Source organism: Protomyctophum parallelum (genome assembly GCF_964188405.1).
Source record: "Protomyctophum parallelum genome assembly, chromosome: 22".
NCBI classification, from domain to species: domain Eukaryota; kingdom Metazoa; phylum Chordata; class Actinopteri; order Myctophiformes; family Myctophidae; genus Protomyctophum; species Protomyctophum parallelum.
The window spans coordinates 9,785,478-9,804,351 of record NC_139714.1 but is presented as its reverse complement, the minus strand read 5'-3'; the positions used below and the strand labels follow the sequence as shown (position 1 = coordinate 9,804,351).

Sequence of the window (18,874 nt, the reverse complement as noted above, 5' to 3'; positions counted from 1 at the left end):
ACCAACTAATCTTATTAAAATATCTTCTTACTAAATTACACATAATTGTGTACTGCTCATTGTAGTTATTATATAGTCATAATTCTCTCCTTAAATATAATATAACACATTTACACAGCCATGTAAGTACTTTGTGACTATCTTTTTTTTCTTCTTCTTCTCAGTTCCCTTTCAAAATAATCTGTTGCAGCTTAAGTATTGGTCACAAACACCACAGTTTTTAACTCTTGCATATACTGTACTGTGTGTGTGTGTGTGTGTGTGTGTGTGTGTGTGTGTGTGTGTGTGTGTGTGTGTGTGTGTGTTCGTGCATGCATGCGTGCGTGTGCATGCGTGTGTGTCAGTGTGTGTTTGCTTGCGTGCGTGCGTGTGTCTAAAATTTATATATTTCATTTAAAATTCAACTCATCAGAAGCTTAATGTTTAACCACTTTCAAACTTGCATCCCTATTTGAAGCATGCCATTATTGTCCAAATTTAGCAAGATTCTTTAAATATTTTAAAACATTGAAAGAAATAGCGTAAACAGCTGATCTACAAGGCTCACAACACGTTACATCGCACCGAGTTGTGAGCTCAAAGATCTCAATATTTATTTTTAAACACAATTTTGCCATAGGGGGGGCTAGCTGCGCCCTAACCTGATTCCTGCGAGATGGAAGAGACATTCATAGTCTCGCGTTGCCAGACTGTTGCCTCTCGCACATTATTCAAACGCTTTTGTCACACAGTCTGGAGAACGGAAGCTTTGATCATGAGTAAAATGTAAAGCGGAAGTGAAGCTTCCTCCCCACTTCCTCCACGTCACGTCTTTACAGTCGTGCAAATGTATCCTAATATGAATCGAAATCATCTAAAGCATATATAGCTTGCTGCTTAGCAGAAATGGAAATAAAAATGAAATGAAATGTAAAGATATTTTAATATATATTTCTTTGTGAACGGAAATGGCTGTAAACAGATTACTCGGATTTCGGACTTTATATAACATTGAGAGATTGTGGAATAGTCTGGCTACGGGAGACTATACTTGCTTCACAAGGGTGTATTGTATTGTGAATTTTTTGAATCAATACCGCCCTCATCTGGTGGAATCAGGTTAGCTGCACCCAGAGGCTACGGCTACTTGGGGGCCCTTGGCATGGCCCAATGGCCCCTGTTATAGACTAAGGGGGCCCTTGGCATGGCCCAATGGCCCCTATTATAGACTAAGGGGGCCCTTGGCATGGCCCATTGGCCCCTGTTATAGACTCATTCATGTCCTTGTTGTTATACTGAAGAGCCGTTTCTCTAACCGTCCTCATTTTCCTGTGACGTGTGTGATGACTCCAGCTTGTTCCGAGGGGACGGGCTGTCCTGATTGGCTCTGGTCTTGAACTTGGAGATGAACTCGTTGCTGGCCAACGCCCCTTCCTTCTTCGGACACGTGTGTTTTATCATCACGTGGTGTTCTGGGCGGTCTACGAAAAAACAAAAATAAGAATAAAAGAAAGTATTCTTTGACCTATTTTTGGGAATGTTGTTTGTTGTTTTAATGATTTTTCCCCCCACATTTAAAAACAATAGTGAAAATAGGTTACAATGTGATGCATCGTAAGCCATCTTCTAGAAATGGGTCTGCGTGTGTGTGTGTGTGTGTGTGCGTGCGTGCGTGCGTGCATGCGTGTAGCTGCCTGTCTGTGTGATCGGCACATAACCTCTGGACCGATCGGTGCATTTGCAAAAATGCAACTTTAATGTTATAACAGAAGTCACGGTGACCCTGTCCTAGTTATATTCATCAGATGAAATCAAGTCATTCGTCGACACAACTCAACCAACCTCCAGGCTCTATTGGCTTCATCAGGCGGTTGAGCTGGACGTTCCAGTGGCGGACATGTTGACTGGCGTACCTCAGCTTCTCCTGGATCTCCTGCATCGTCGGTCCAAAGAAAGTGGTGGTGTTAACAAGAATAACCTTTACTTTGCATATTGGGATTCATATTAGAGGTCAGCCTGCAGTGTCTATACAGAGGGCCACGCGCATGGAGCTTGCGCTGGATAATATTGGTTCACCGATCGATCTGAGCATATAATTTTAACCCATTCTGACCTGAGATCAGATTCACACGAGGTTTCCGCTGGACACACACTGGTCTGATTAACCCATTCTGACCTGAGATCAGATTCTAAAAATGTCAGTCGTTCTTCGATCTTTCAAAAATAGCAGACCTACAAGCTCGTAGCGCGCCACTCGGTGGCGCGCTACGAGCTTGTAGATCAGCTATTTTTCAATAGCTAAAGCACGACATGATGCTGACACCAAAATGGGTTCCCGTTCAGAATGGGTTGAACTCTATATATTTATAGTTTTAACCCATTACGATTGAGGCCAATTCTACAAATGCCTTCTAAAAGCAGTAGTTCTCAAACACTTTCAAGATTTTTAGAAAAATGTTCAAAAATGCTTGCAGGGCTAAACATAAAATGTCACAGATGCTATATGGGCAAACAATACATCCGGAAAAAAAACCTCGATGACGTAGAAACGCGAGTGAATCTAAACATTGATCTCTCGTCATGGTCTTTCGTTCTATCATTTTTATCCCACGATTTTGTAACCCATTTTTCACCCCTGTGTCAATTATCTAATGTGATCCTGGGCTCTACACACCCTCCGCCAACCATGGGGAGAGCAACGGACTTAACTCATGCTTCCTTCATGCCTGAGTGTCCAAGTTGCTCCTTTACACCTGACAGGGGGGAGTTTCCCTGGTTGGACGTATAGCGCGTGGAAGGAACACGTTATTCCAACCAGTTCCTTTCCCCTCCATCAGGCGCCCCGGCTGGCCAGGGGGGAGGCAGTTTAGAGACCAGGATTACTGCATGTTTTTTGTGAGGGTCCCTATACTCTAGGGGACACGGCGGGGAACATGCAAACTCCACACGGAAAGGCCCTTCTCGTCATGGTCTTTCATTGTCTTCTGCTCATGGTCTCACCTCCAGCCTCTGGTGGCTCCTCTCCCGGGAGGCCTGGAGGTCCTGCAGCTCCTGTGAGGCGGAGTGGAGGGCCGACGAGGGGCCGCTTCGCTCCTCGCCCGCACCTCCCGCCTCCTCCTCCGGTGCTTCCTCTCTGGGCCTGATGGTGGCACTCTGGAGGAGCTGGAACTGCAGCTTCTTCTCCTCCTCAGCCTGCAACAACCTGGAGGGTAGGGAGAGGAAGAGAGAGAGAGAGAGAGAGACCTGAGATCAGATTTTGACCTGAGATCATTCCAAAAATGTCTTCTACATCCTGACAGTTTTCTGAAAAAGCCATGTTTCTATGTCAGTCGTCTATGTCAGTCGTCGGTCGATTTTTCAAAAATAGCAGACCTACAAGCTCGTAGCGCGCCACTCGGTGGCGCGCTATGAGCTTGTAGATCTGCTATTTTTCAATAGCTAAAGTATAACATAGTTAAAACACCAAAAGGGGTTCCCGGACCAGAATAGGTTAAAATCAGGTAACCACGTTCAACCTGGTCTCCCTAGTATTTTTTGGGTGAAACAATAGCATAAAATAGCAGATCGACAAGCTCACAATAACGTGTTGCATCGCTTGATCAGCTGTTCTTGCAGCATGACGCCGCTGTATGACAAACTGTATTTAATATAGGGCTTAAGTGATAAACCTCTGCAGGCCTCTAAGTGAAGTGATACAGCAGCTTAACCCATTCAGCACGGGAACCCCTTTTGGTGTTTTAAGCATTGTGTTATATAGCATATATGTTATTGTGTTATACTTTAGCTATTGAAAAATAGCAGATCTACAAGCTCACTCTGTGCCGCGCTACAAGCTTGTAGATCTGTGATTTTTTTTCAATCGTCAAAATGTGGCACAAATCTTTATATATATATATATTCTTTAAGAGCTAAGGTTTTTAACTCAAATCTTTGCTTCTGGGGAGGTCCCTGGAACAACATATTTTCAGATGGGGGTCCGCAGCCTAATACAGATAATTCTGGGGGTCCTTGACATGAAAAAGGTTGAGCACCACTTTTTTTAAACGGCAGGTGAGTATTTACCCTCAAAACCATTCATACAATTTATGCAGGTTGCCGCCTTGATTTGTGCTGAAAAAACAATGTATACATTTTTGGGCAATTTAATCACACACGCACGCACATATAAAAAGGTAGCACATTGGCTCTTGGCCATTTTAAAGCTGAAGCAGTCCGCATTTCCTGTGGGGTCCCACAAGGGTTGGTTCTTGGTTCACTACTGTTTGATCTACTGTGCTCCCTCTGTTTGTACGATCATACAGAAACTCAGTGTAACTTACCACTGTTATGCTGTTGGTGTCGTATATCGAACTTTCCCCTGATCATTTCAGGCCGGTGAAGACATAAATGTATATTCCACACTTTCTACAGCTGAACAAAGACAAGACTGAGATCCTCATACAGCTAGTGCTGTAACGAATCAATAGTTAGCTTCTTGTCCCAATTGTGTTTTTTTCAAGTGCTCATTCATCTAGTTTAGGAAAAACATTAACCTTGATATTAAATGAGTTGTTGTTGTGGAATTTGAGGAATAAATGAAAAGACGAAAGTATCTTTTATCAAAACATTACTAATGTCTTTCAGAATGTATCCATAGCATACATAGATCAGAGGCAGCCTTTTGTGGTGCAGGAGAGGGACTTTGATGGCTTCCTGTTTCAATACTGTAATGTTGCACAGGTTATCAAAGTGGGAGGCTGCGAGCCAACAGGGGGTGCCAGGTGGCCACTTGGAGAGGAAAGGGGGGGGAAATGAATGAATGAATATAATAACACTATAACTAACTATATTCTTTCTGATAATAATTGCTTTTGTGTTTGTTCAGTAACAGGAGTCTCCTGTCTCTCCAGCTCTTTAATAGGCCTAAAGAGAAAATTTATTTTCAGGTCAGGATACCAACGTCATCAAATCAGGAGAGGGTGAACTCCTTGAGCTGTACTTCCACCCAAATACCGCAACTTCCGCCCCCCAAAAAGAGTAGGTCTACACTGTAGACTCTACAGCGTAGGTGTAGGTCTTGCCCAGTGTGGTGTGTGTGTGTGTGTGTGTGTGTGTGTGCGTGCGTGCGTGCGTGCACACCTCTCTAGCTCCAGCCTGGCTCTCTCCTCCTCCAAGCGAGCCTGCACCTCCACGCTGAGCGCGGCCTCCAGCTCCTTCTGGGTGCTCTCCAACTCCTGGATCCTCCTCTTCTGCTGCACCGCCTCCTTCTCCTTCTCCTGCATCTCCGCCTGCATGCTCTCCCTCAGCTGGGAGAACGCGCACACACACGCACACACACACACACACACACACACACCAATTAAACTTAACGGTTAATCAATTAATCGAAAATACTGCGGTCCTATCATAGGGCGGTTCTCTGTGAATGTCATGCTGTCTGCGCACATGTGGGCCATCCCTCACCTTGGTAGCCGGTTTTCATGTCCTTAGTAAAGACACGTTTATTCTCGCTCGATTTCAATATGTAATTAGTTTACTCATTATCTCTTATCTTCCTTTCTTTTTTGCCTCTTTGTATGTTATGCTCTGTGAAGCACTTTGGTTCGACCTTGGTCGTTGGAAAGATATATACAAATACATTTTGATTTGATTTGTCTTGAGGCAGGAAGTTCCAGAGGTTGCTGTTACTACTGTTTACTTACTACCCGTTCTTAGGATTGTTGTGAACGTTGACATTTCATATCTCACCATCTCTGCCTCTTTCAGCTGTCTCTCCAGTCCCAGCTGAAGCTCCTTCTGTCGTCTCTTGTCTTTCTCCTCTGCCTCCCGTCGACGAGCCTCCACTTCTCTAGCATGCTTCATGAAAAAGACACGCATTCATCAGTCATTCTCAATGATTCTTTGATTTTAATTCCAAGGACCCAAACGAGTATTTTTGTTTCACGGTTATTTTGTGAATAGTGTTAATATTTCCACAAAACAAGGACACATTTACAGTGTGCCTCTGCGGGAGTCTATAAGAGGGTCACGCTGTTTGTCTGTGTCCAGAGCAAATCTTGTCTATAGGAAAAATACAAGAAGTCACACTTGTGTGAAGTGAGGGGCGCTCTTATCCTCATACAATCAGCCAATCAAATCATCACATTCCGTGTTACAAACACGTGCTACAATAACACCTCCTACACACAAAGCTGTTCATAGGAGGCGCTAGCGCCCCTCAAAAATAATATTGTTTTCTCAGAGCATGCAAACCACTGGATAGAAGTGCAGGAATCTCTGATCGGGCTGAAACCTTGCTCAAATTTGGAGACGACAAATTATGCTGTGATCTTTGCATCTTTGCGTCCGCCCGCGTGAACGCAGAATGAGATCCAACGTTCCCGTTTGGGTATACAGAGAATCCGAGATTCCATTTTCTAAAGCAGTGGTCCTTAAACGTTTATTTTTAAGTAAGGGTTCATTTTAGAACCCCCTCAAAATGCCAGGGGTCCCTGGACCCCACTTTGAGAAGCACTGCTCTAAAGTAATGGGCAGCGTAGCATGATGATTTGACATTAACCCATTCATATAAATTCTTTCACAGCAAATATTTTTAACTCCTATATTTGCTTCTGTGGGGTCCCAGGAACAAAATATTTTCAGAATGGGGCCTGCGCTGCGGCCAAATGAAATAGTTTGAGCACCACTGACATCATGACAGTTTTCTGAAAAACCTATGTTTCTACGTCATAGAAACATATATTTAAAAGAGATTTGTAGAATCTGGTCTCAGGTCTAAATGGGTTAAACATGATAAATCCTCTCTCTCTCTCTCTCTCACCTGGATGATGCTCTCTATCTCCTTGTCCTGCCGTTCCTTCTCTCTCTCTGTCTCTTGGATGTTTAAGTCGTCTGATTGGCTGCTTCCGCTGCTGCGGGCGCTCAGGCTGCGCTCCCGTTGGCTGTGCTCTCGGTGCTCCCGCCTCTTCAGCTTCAGCTCCTGATGCACGGAGGACTTGCCCTCACTCTGGAGGCGCAGAGCCGTCTGAATGGCTGGACACGCACGCACGCACGCACGCACGCACGCACGCACGCACGCACGCACGCACGCACGCACGCACGCACGCACGCACGCACGCACGCACGCACGCACACACACACACACACACACACACACACACACACACACACACACCCTCACACACACACACACACACACACACACACACACACACACACACACACACACACACACACACACGTATTACTATTGCTGTTTTATGAATTGCAGTTTTTTTGGGGGCATCTTTGAGGGGTTCTAGTCCCTCCTATGCCCAACTTTGTGTGTGTGTACTAGTGTACCCCATAGCGATGATTTGATTGGCTGAGGGCTGAGGAAGTGACGATAGAAAAGTGAGGACGCCAAAAATGATTGGCCGGAATATGATGATGTATACGTATATTTGTGTGACACTGTAGTGTGACAGACAGGAACATTAATTTACGAGAGTCAAAAATAAAAAAGTGAAATAATGGACATGCCTGTAAACCTCAAGAATGAAAAGTAATAATGCCTAGTATTGTTATTATGGCCTTTTAGAGGTATGTCCACTTGTCCCAGAATGAAACAAGCTTTCAGTTAACAGGTAGGAACCTTTTGTCAGGCGTAATAATGCATTTCATGGCATATATGGTTTACATATACCAGTTACACATAACTGGTATATTGTCTGATTGTGCTATAATGTTACAGGATGGAGGTTAATGCCCGACAGACCACCTTTTAGTGCTGCACGATCCTTGCTCAAATGTGGATCTCGATTTCCCTCCAAAAGAACTGAGATCACGATTCTCAGATGATTCATTTTTTTCTCTCCATGAAAATATTTATTGTCTTTAGTCTGTATTTGCTGAACATTACTACGTTCAAAATATGGCACCTGGACCCGACTACTGTAGCTTTAACCCATTCTGACCGGGCACCCATTTTGGTGTTAGCATCATGTTATGCTTTATCTATTGAAAAATAGCAGATCTACAAGCTCATATCGCGCCACCGAGTGTCGCGATACGAGCTTGTAGGTCTGCTATTTTTGAAAAATCGAAGAGCGACTGACATTTTTTAGAATCTGATCTCAGGTCAGAATGGGTTCATCAGGCCCAGGCCGTAGCGTAACGGTCTGGGCACCGGACTGGTGATCCAGTCGCGGTGTGCCGCGGGTTCGACTCCCGGACCCGACACGGCCTTTACCGCATGTCATCCCCCCATCTCTCTCCCGTTTCCTGTCAGCCTACTTTCTATCCCTTAAAAAATCAATAAAGGCGTAAGCCGCAAAAAAATATCTTAAAAAAAAAAAGAATGGGTTCATCAGACCAGTGTGTGTCCGGTGGAAACCTCGTTATGAATCTGATCTCAGGTCAGAATGGGTTAAACAGCCAACACCAAAGTGCTTGACTTAATCCTCTCTTGAAGCAAGAACATAAGAGTAACTAAAATGAATTGGTACAGCCAACTAGTGCTGCATGATTCTTGCACAAATTTAGAAATTAGATTGCGTAGGTGTCTGAATCTGGACCTCGATCTTTTTTGGATTAATCGTGCAGCACTACCACCTTTTGAAGAATATAACATTACAAATCAGAAATGGAGTGAAAGAGTTGCATATTTATTTTAACATTTAACATTTCAGTAAATCCAAGACTGGGAACGGACCAAATCTCTGACATGGGTCCGCCTCTTCTAGTGTGTGGTTTCGGCGTTTCACATCACACACCAACATACCTTGTGTCCACTCCACTTTCTGCCTCTGGTCAGAGGCGCTCATCTCATAGGTTTTATTATGGGTTTTCACACAGAGCAGACAGCGCTTCCCCTCCCTGTCTGGCACAGGCTGCGAGAAACACAAGAGAAAGTCACATTTATCACTGCATGTCAGGCATAACAAGACAAAGAAATTATAATTATTAACCACTTTCAACCTAATCTGAGTTCCCAGAAATTATCACATAAATAATGGGAGGACTTTCAACCGGGCTTCCCTATTGTTGTTTCTGTCGGGTACAATTTGATTGATTGATATGTTTATTGACAATGTTTACATGTACAGGAAAAAGCACATACCACATCACCATCAAAAGGATAAATGCAAGAAAGCCAACGTCTTATTTCAATAACCTTGTATGTCCAAAAACGCTACTTTTGTCTATGCATTCCAATGGATCCAATTTAGTTATTATTTAGTCATAAGCTTAATACTTTTCATTGGTGAAATATTTGTAGAAAAAGAAAAATAACTGCATAGGACTTTTCTTTTGGTTCTGTACCAGCATCTGACATCAATGTGCTTATGTGCATATCAATTTATTTTGAATTAAATATTTATATTACCCATAGATTCAAAAATAGCAGATCAAAAAGCGTTTCTTGTATCTGCTGTTTTCACTACATTTGCAGTGCTGTCTCATGAGATGACAAAATATGAAATAATATGGCATTACTTTATGGAAAAACGAAGGTTCTACAAGGTTGCAACGACATGGCATCTGCTAATGTAATAAACCTGCCATCTTTACAGGCAGTGGGAAACAGAGATGACGCATTTCTTCACTAACCTCAACGGCACAGGTCTTATCCAGCTGGATCTCTCCCTTCTTGTCCTTGAGATCCTCTCCAACGTAGTAAGATATGCAGGATGGCTTCAGGACAAACCAGCGCTCTGTCCAGTTCCTGCGCATGTGGCCTTTTTTCCACATATAACCCTGAGACATAGAAGCAGGCACGTCAATAGCAGTGTCACAGAGGCGCCAATGAAGACCAGCACAGTTTTGCAGACCTTGTCACACCAGCATTTCGCTGCTGTGTACCTTGTACACAGGAGTAAATACATTCAACAAAATGACACCAATTAGATGTTCACAAAGCATTTTAGTTAAGTCATGCTAGGGGCGGCACTGGCTCTGGGGAAGAGTGGCCAGCAGAACAGCCGGATCACCCGGATGTGAACCGCGAGGTTCCCAGTTCGATCCCGGGCTCCATCAGAGTTAGTGTCCTTGAGCAAAACTCTGAACCCAATTGCTCCCGGTGTGCAGGTTGGTGCCTTGGCTGTTTTCCTCTGCCATCAGTGTATGAATGGGTGAATGTAATGCACAATCTATGTAAAGCGCTTTGGATAAAAGTATAATACCTGTAAATGCTAGTAATGTTAGTAGTCTTTTTCTGTAGCTCTGTTGTCATTGCAACGTTTGTCTCTATAGAATCTATAAAGTACAGCTTAAAAAGGAATGCTGCATGAGGGTCCTAGCTCCCGAGGAAATGGAACTGTAACTGTGTAACTTTGTACAAAGAAATACTAACTGAAACTTTATGTGAACTAAATCATAGAGAAAATGTCCTTTATTACATACGTAAGCCTAGTAATGTGGAATTTATCTTGTAATGTATATTAGTTTTAACTGTGAATATATATATATATATATATATATATATATATATATATATATATATATATATATCCTATCTTTTTCAAAATCCCCCTGGTACAGTGGTTCCCAAAGGTTTTAGCTCAAGACACCCGGGACACAAAATAGTGAAAATAGCAGATCTACAAGCTCATCAGCTTACAGATCTGCTGTTTTCACTAGGTCTTAAACTTTTTTTTTATGAAATTATTGTACAAATGTTGGAATTATTTTTAATTGATGAAAAGTATATAAAATATTTTGAAATAATTTGTACATCTTTTTTTAATGTGGGAAACGGAAAAAAAGGAGATATTTACTGTTTGGTAAACATTGCCATATTGGGTCCCACTTTCAACAATGTGTAAAAGCAGCTAAGACAAAGGGACACAGTCAGACACAAACACGCATAGTGGGCTCACCCTGTTGAGAACACTGTGATACATCTCCAGAAAGACCTCGTCCAAGGCCAGACTGAACGCCTCAGAGCTCGGCACCCTCAGTATCCGCCCGGCACCCATGTGCTCCAGGAACGCCCAAACGGACAGTCCCTCTTCGCACACCGACGCATCCTGGGATAGCAGGTCGTCAAAGGGCTTCCCGTCCCACTCCGTGTTCATCGCCGTGGAGATTTTCTTGAGAAGGTATTCCACCTGCAGAATCAAAATCCAAATATTGTGATAAACATGAACTGTTGTGAAAAGGTGTTGAAAGTGATAGTAAAAAGGGAAAAGAAAAAGAAAAGTTAAAGTCTCTAGTCATTGCTATAAGTGTTTGTTCAGTAATAGGGGTCCCCTGTCTCTCCAGCTCTTTAGTAAACAGAAAATACATTTTCAGGTGGGACAGCAATTTCATCCAAATAAGAGAAAGTACCCATTTATCGGTGTTGGAGGAAAGGCCATGGTATCAACAAAATTAGTATAGGGTCCATCCTCTGCAGGGCACAAAGCTACACACGAAAAATCAATGATAGCCAGCACTTTTCAGGACATCTCGCGTGAACGGACTAGAGGATAGCCGTGCCACTAACAGGGCTAAAAATAAACACAATCTCTGGGAAGCTGCTGCACTGACCACCACACACTGTACATCGGCGGTAGATCGGTCTCTAGTGCAGGAAGGAAGTAGCTCATGATTCATTTCCTTACTTGCTCCTGCTTTTTTTTTTCTTCTGCTGCGAGAAATGTGAATGGATGTGCCTCTTTCTCCCCGACCATGGGATCAAAAGAAGTCACACACATCCAAAAAGCCTTTTGAAGGCAGGTGCCTTCGAGCAGAGACCAGAGGCAAACAAAGAGGACTGCACACTGTGGCTCCCTTTAATCCATTTAGACCAGGCCCATTCTAAAAATGTCTTCTAAATCGTGGCTTTTTTTTTTTCTTTTTTTTTTAACTTCAAATATTTATTCAAAAATAACTAAATCATTGTGTTGCTATATACTGTACATAGCAACAACTACCCCAAAAGGGGTTTCCAAAATGTAAAAAGTGCAAAAGTGGAGTGCCACATTCTTTTTTATTTTTCCAGTCTTTCATGTGTCTATGAGGTGACAGTACTTCATTAGAAACCCTGGAGTCGTTTTTATGTGCAATGGTGTATTAACTTTGTATTTAGGGTTTCTTCCTGGAGGCTGAACCCTTGACAGTCAAACGGGCCAATGAAATAAACAGTAAAATAGTGACATCACACTACCAGCCACTAACCCCTCCCCCTTTATCATACAACTACAGCTGTGGGTGCGGCTTCAGTTCAGGCATACTTAATGAACTGGTGAGCATGCCCCTAGCAAATCTATCCCTGCCCACCCCTCTAGTTTACCTCCTCTGGTATCATGACGAGGGGATAGCGGTCCTCAGACAGCAGGTTGAACAGACAGAAGAGTTTGAAGCAGTCTCTCTCTGAGGACAGCGCCCCCGCTGGACAGTGGCCGCGGTAGTTCTTCTTCATCGTCATCATCCAGCACAGGTCGTCAAACTTCTCCTTGTCAAACGTACCACCTTTGACCTGGAGGACACACGACGACAACAACACAGGAAGGACTGCTTGTTATTAGGGTTGCCACGATCTCACGGTCTATATTCTGATAGTAAGCATTGCTATGGAGTGTTTGTTCAATAACAGGGGTTTCCGCCATCTCTCCAACTCTTTGGTAAACAGAATACACCTTTACAAGTCGGGATACCAGTTTTATCCAATCGGGGGAGACACACATTTATACAGTAGGTTCAATTTGATATAGTGCACAAGTTACAATTTTGTCTGCGTATTCCTTTTTTTTTCGTTTTGTTTCGTCAGACAGTGGTGCAGCAGCTAGTCAGTGCATCTGGGACTTTGAAGCCCTTGCTGAGCTTCTTGTGTACATGTATCCCTGGTGTGTTTCTCTTCTCCCAGACGATATATAGTATCTAATACTCATATCATGACACATCATCACACACACACGCACGCACGCACGCACGCACGCACGCACGCACACACACACACACACACACACACACACACACACACACACACACACACACACACACACACACACACACACACACACACACACACACACACACACACACACACACACACACACACACACACACACACACACATTCCTGCCTGGAAGCAGACTAGACCACCACGCCCACAAACCTCTGATACTGACCACTGAACAACTTTGCTGACATGGTACACACAGTATTACAAAAAGAGCAACATTTTGGCAAGTTTCTAAAGTGCAACATTTTTGGCAACTTTCTAAAGAGCAACATTTTTGGCAAGTTTCTGACAGTGTGCGGGACCCTTCTTTGTTTTTCAAAGATAACCCTTTTAATAAGTACAGTATGCTTTATTGCCCTACGCACCTGTCACTAGCCTTCTGAGGTGTGCATCGGCCTTTTGCTAACACAGTACTACACACACAGTACACACTAAGGCTAGTTTTAAAAGCTGCAGTCCGGGACTTGTTTTAAATGAAATGAACCAATCTGTCATTGGCACATTTGCAGTGGTTGGAGGTGGTCTCCCTACTGTTCCCTACTGCAAGGTTGGGTCACGGACATTCCATAATTTAGAACAAATATTTAAGAAGTAGTGAAAATAGCAGATCTTCAAGCTCACAACGCAGCGAGAAGCGACGCGTTGTGGGCGAAAATGTCTCTTTTGGGTCGCAGGCTAAAACGTTTGGGAACCACTGGCCTATGGCACCTAGTCAGTGGTTATAGACCCACCCCCACACTCATTTATGTTTTTACTTATACTAGCCTCGACGATGTTACAGGCATATGCAAAGGCTAAACATATGTAATTTAGATAAGTTAATTTAGTTAAGGTGTACAAGACGGTGGTGAGACCAGCTATGTTGTATGGTTTAGAGACAGTCGCACTGAGGAAAAGACAGGAAGCAGAGCTGGAGGTAGCAGGTAGCTTCCTCATGATTCTTGATGAGTATTTATTTTTTATGTATTTGATGTGTGACAACTGACAACCATGTGTTGTTCTTGCTTAAGGCAAGTCGCTCTGGATTAAGACTCGAGCGTCTGCTAAATGCCTAAATTGTAAATGGTATGACAGCACCTTATCCAGTATGTACTTGTTGAGGTAAGGCATGTAGCCGTGGTTGGACACAGGTCCGTCATCGTCATCCTGGAAGTGCTCCTCCAGAGCCACCGGGTCATGAGGGATGTTTAACACTGTGTAGAGGTTATGAGACAGCACCTATATTACAGACACACAAACACATTGTACAGATGTTTAACACTGTGTAGAGGTTATGAGACAGCACCTATATCACAGACACACAAACACATTGTACAGATGTTTAACACTGTGTAGAGGTTATGAGACAGCACCTATATCACAGACACACAAACACATTGTACAGATGTTTAACACCATGTAGAGGTTATGAGACAGCACCTATATCACAGACACACACACACATTGTACAGATGTTTAACACCATGTAGAGGTTATGAGACAGCACCTATATCACAGACACACACACACATTGTACAGATGTTTAACACTGTGTAGAGGTTATGAGACAGCACCTACATCACAGACACACAAACACATTGTACAGGACAGGTTACAATAGATTGTTACTTGATTGAATATCAACTGTTGCCCTCCATGAGGCGGTTTAGAGTGCCTATACATTTAAGAAAAACAGACTAAAGAACCCTTTTGTAGGCCCAGGCCGTAGCGTAACGGTCTGGGCACCGGACTGGTAATCCAGTCGCAGTGTGCCGCGGGTTCGACTCCCGGACCCGACACGGCCTTTACTGCATGTCATCCCCCCATCTCTCTCCCGTTTCCTGTCAGCCTACTGTCTGTCCCTTCAAAAATCAATAAAAGGCGTAAGCCGCAAAAAAATATCTTAAAAAAAAAAAAAAAATAACCCTTTTGTACATCAGTCTGTCCTGCTTTTAAACCAATCGTTAAACCAGAGGATATGTTCTTGATCTTTTCTGTTTCCTGTAATGTCTATCGTTTGGTCTTGCAATTCTATTGTGTCTATGTCTTGTCTGTATCTTGAACGGTGTCATGGACGCAAAACAAATGTCAGTTCAAGCACACAATAAAGTTGTATCGTATATTGTTACATTCTTACAAATGTTGTGTAGAAGAATTATACGGTTGCTTATATCTAAACTTTATATTTTACCATCACTTATAATACTTTTATAATACATTGTGATATTTGATATCTTGTAAGAGCCTAGAAGACTCCAGATCTCCACTAGGCCTAATAGCCATTGTTTATGTTACAGCCTATCTTGTTGTGGTTCCGTTTGTCCTTGAAGCAGCCAGTGTATGATTCTCTGCCCTAATTCTTGGCAGAACTACCGTACCACTGACCTGAGTGTTATTGTACTTCTATGATATCGTACATAAAGCATAAACATCACCACCTGGCACCTGAGAATATTGTCTCGACTTCTATTCATCATTATTAATATTATTGATTTATCCAGAATTCCGCAACAGTTGGAAGAATGGCACTATCTAAGAATTTAGATAGTGTGTTATTTAGACAGATGCCAGGTTCACGGTTTTCCTGGTATGGTATTCTAGCCTCTTGAGGCACTACACAAGTTTCTTTACCTTGCTTATTGAAAAAGTCACTGGATAAGAGCGTATATATATGCTAAAAACCTGAACTGTGAGACAGGACCTACTGTCCAGCTCGTGGCCTTGTAGTTAGAGTGTCCACCCTGCGATGGGGGCTTCACATACATGTACAAGTTATGACTAGGAGAGAGGACCTGTCACTGTTAGCCACATCATGTACAGGTTTGGGACTGGTGACTGGTCAGAGTAGCCTATTACTATCTATCTCCCTCACATACCTGTGTGTACACACACGCACACAAGCGCGTGCACACACACACACACACACACACACATACACACACACACACACACACACACACACACACACACACACACACACACACACACACACACACACACACACACACACACACTCTCTCTCTCTCTCTCACACACACACACACACACACACACACACACACACACACAGCTGATGTTCAGCCTGTCTGGACAACAGTCTGCTATTTCCCTGGATTCTTCATATCCCCAGGGACTCAGGGAGACATGTCTGAACTAGCCAACAAGCACCATGGCAGAGACAGAATAAAAATGACATATAAACAGTTTTAGTTTAGGTGGGTAGCCTAGTTAAAAAAAATAAGTATTTTCAGCTTAATGACAGGTGTCAGCAAGTGATATGACCGTACAAAAGAAAGTGGGAAAATTGTGGACTTTGAACTTGTAGCCTAGTTACTGTACAACTCAAGTAGCCTACAAGTATACGCTCTGCTTGCATAACTAAGTTTAAATGGGATGTAGGCTGCAGGCTACTCCCATTTGAACTTTGTGTTGTGTATTTTTCTTTTAAGTAGCTTTTTTTTACGGCAACAGACAGTCAGATAGGCTGCCTATACAGTATTAGCTACAATATGTGGACAGGTTTTCTATTCATTATCACTGATAACATATATATGTATTACAGTCTACATCGCTATTTAGACGGGAGTGTTCATTCACTATAGAATTTAACAGTAGCTTTCCGAAAATAAAGATCAAGCTCTAAAGTTAACTATAGTCGCCTGCGATGGAGTTTATAAATAAACTTAACCGCTTTAATATCGTAAAGATGGTTTGGTGTCACGATATATTTTATTTTTCTATAGTCTACTCTATAATGTCATTAAGTAGCACAAACTTGTCCGTTGATTTGGAGTTTGAACCCTACCTTTAGCTGGGATTTGGACACCTTTCCGCACTTTTCCACATCCAGCGACGTGAAGGCATACCATATGGACTTGAGGAGTTCAGATCTGAGATCCATTCTGGAGACAAAGGGTCTATTTATTCATTGTATTTATTATGACATTTGAGAGCAGTTTGGCTAAAAGCGCAGTAGCGCACCACCCACCACACTCAAGACGCCCGGCTGTAGAAAATAAAGCCCCAAAAATGTAGGACGCACTCGATGTGTGTGTCGAGGCGGAGTAGAAGCAGCCTGCAGTAGCCTAGAGAAAATTCGAGTCGTCATGTGATTTTTGTGGTAGGCCTGTATACACTGGTACAATTAGGCTGCAAAATATATTAGGTAGGTAGCCATAAAGTTGCTTCAGAGGAAACAAAAATCTTTACACCCTGGCCTTAAACCCCTTTCAACCTGGCGTTTATTGGGACAATTAATTCGCCCCCTTTATGACTATTAATTTAGAGCCTAAATCATGGTTGCTATACAGGCCACTATACACTTTCTCATACATAAAAAACGTATCCCCAAACGTTTTCATATAGTCAAAAAGTGTGTGCATTCATAATAAAATATTATTAAATAGTATAGGCTAATTATGAAACTGGAACAATAATAGTCATAAATGTCTGGTGGAAACATATTCAGGTTTTGTAAGGTAGCCTACAAGTATAGCCATAACAAAAAGACATTTTAGTTTTAGTTAAATTCTACCTACAAAACTATTGACTTACAATAGGCCTACTTCAGTTGCAGTCGCCTACCAATTAAATAGGCTAGTTCTAGGTGTTAATGTGGGCTATTAATATACTTTTGTAATAATAATCTAAATCTACAAAGCAACTTGTATAATTACAGTTTTCAAATAATTGTAGTGGAGTAAAAAACACAATATTTGCCTATGAGATATAGTAAAGGTCGAGTATTTGAAATTGTTAAATATACTGAACTAAAGTAAAAGTACCTCAAGATTGTAATTAAGTACAGTACTTGAGTAACTGTACTTATACCTACTTTCTACCACTGCTGGTGGAGCTAGAGCAAGCATACAGAAAAATGAAACAAAAAACTATCACACTATGGCAGGATAAATGAGAACACTATGCAATCCATCTGGCACTGCATAGCGTGTAGACAAATCAATTAAATCATTCAGATCATGCAAATTGGATTTATTGTGACAAATGTCCCTCTTCGCTCCAATATATTTAAGTTACAAGGTAAACAATTCGTTGTATGACGTCTGTTACACATGCAGTTTATATACAGTGAACATTAAAACTGAACGATGCCGTCTGATCTTCTGGTTCAGAATGAATCCGTACAAGGTTGGTTGACTCTGGGTGGGGGGGCTGGGGTTGTGCTTCTATCCGGAAACCCTGTTCCGTTGTCTTTTCTTTCAAGGGCAAATCTCTAATGACCGTTGTCTCAGGTGGAAGAAATTAGATGTCATCCCATATACACTCAGTCATAAGTCAATGCCGATGGGTCAGAGGTTTCCTGGATTTCACCCGTCCAGAGGATGCAGGGAATTTACCACTTTAATGGCATCCACCCAGGATGGTTCCTCTCATAAAATCAAGCCCTGGGCTCCATCGAAAAGGCCTTTAAAATGGACGACAGGAAATCAAATGTGCAGAGTTTAAAGAGTTTAACTTGTGTTAGAAAGCGACAACACGGCTAAAATGATTACAGTCCAACATTTGAGGTTAAAATCACATATTTAAATGAACCATATTAGATTAATTTCGGAACATTACATATTTTGTGCTTGTCCACATGATAAAGTATTTAACTCAAAGTTTACCTTCTATCTAGAGTTCTAGACTATTCATCACATGCACAGTAAAATCCTCAGTGGTGATTTATCCATGTGTAATGCGAAGTGTACAAATGTATGCATTTGTTTCCATTTCCACCCCCTCAGAGATAAATGAACACACAGGATTTTACGGTGTGATAGAGACAGTATACACTACAACAATTCCTGGTGCCAATACATTTTATGTTCGGAGACAGATAACCGTCAGAGCTTGAAATTGATATTACCCTGCACATCTAATGCCACTTTCTATAATGAGGCATAGATTTTTTTGCTTTGTTTATTGTCGGCCAGATATGTTCTACACAGATTTGTTCATGCTCTCGCCCACTGCTGGTAATCATTAGAATATATTTTACACAATGTG

General features: G+C 42.3%; 1 protein-coding gene across 2 annotated transcripts; it reads right to left on the bottom strand.

Moving 5' to 3' along the window:
• Positions 1-322: 322 nt before the first annotated feature.
• def6c (DEF6 guanine nucleotide exchange factor c) lies at positions 323-16,907 on the bottom strand. Of its 2 annotated transcripts, XR_014571034.1 has the most exons (13): positions 16,671-16,907; positions 13,964-14,104; positions 12,215-12,400; positions 10,818-11,048; positions 9,550-9,696; positions 8,720-8,828; positions 6,779-6,990; positions 5,707-5,814; positions 5,098-5,264; positions 2,980-3,181; positions 1,822-1,912; positions 1,168-1,460; positions 323-1,125 (listed from the first exon to the last, which is right to left on the bottom strand). XR_014571034.1 is itself a non-coding variant. In XM_083794539.1 (12 exons), exons 1-12 carry the CDS (start codon positions 16,764-16,766, stop codon positions 1,291-1,293), a joined length of 1,860 nt encoding a protein of 619 aa, XP_083650665.1. In that variant the 5' UTR covers positions 16,767-16,907; the 3' UTR covers positions 323-1,290. The 2 variants fall into 2 exon arrangements, 1 of the variants encoding a protein (XP_083650665.1); XM_083794539.1 differs by having other exon boundaries at positions 323-1,460.
• Between the last annotated feature and the right edge of the window lie 1,967 nt (positions 16,908-18,874).

Excerpts from the sequence above, each read along its gene's own strand:
- def6c (XM_083794539.1), bottom strand. The coding sequence starts at position 16,766 with ATGGATCTCAGATCTGAACTCCTCAAGTCCATATGGTATGCCTTCACG. Across the intron at positions 14,105-16,670 it reads TGTCCAAATCCCAGCTAAAG|GTGCTGTCTCATAACCTCTA; the intron begins GTAGGGTTCAAA and ends TCTGTAATATAG. Across the intron at positions 11,049-12,214 it reads TCGTCATGATACCAGAGGAG|GTGGAATACCTTCTCAAGAA; the intron begins GTAAACTAGAGG and ends TTGATTCTGCAG.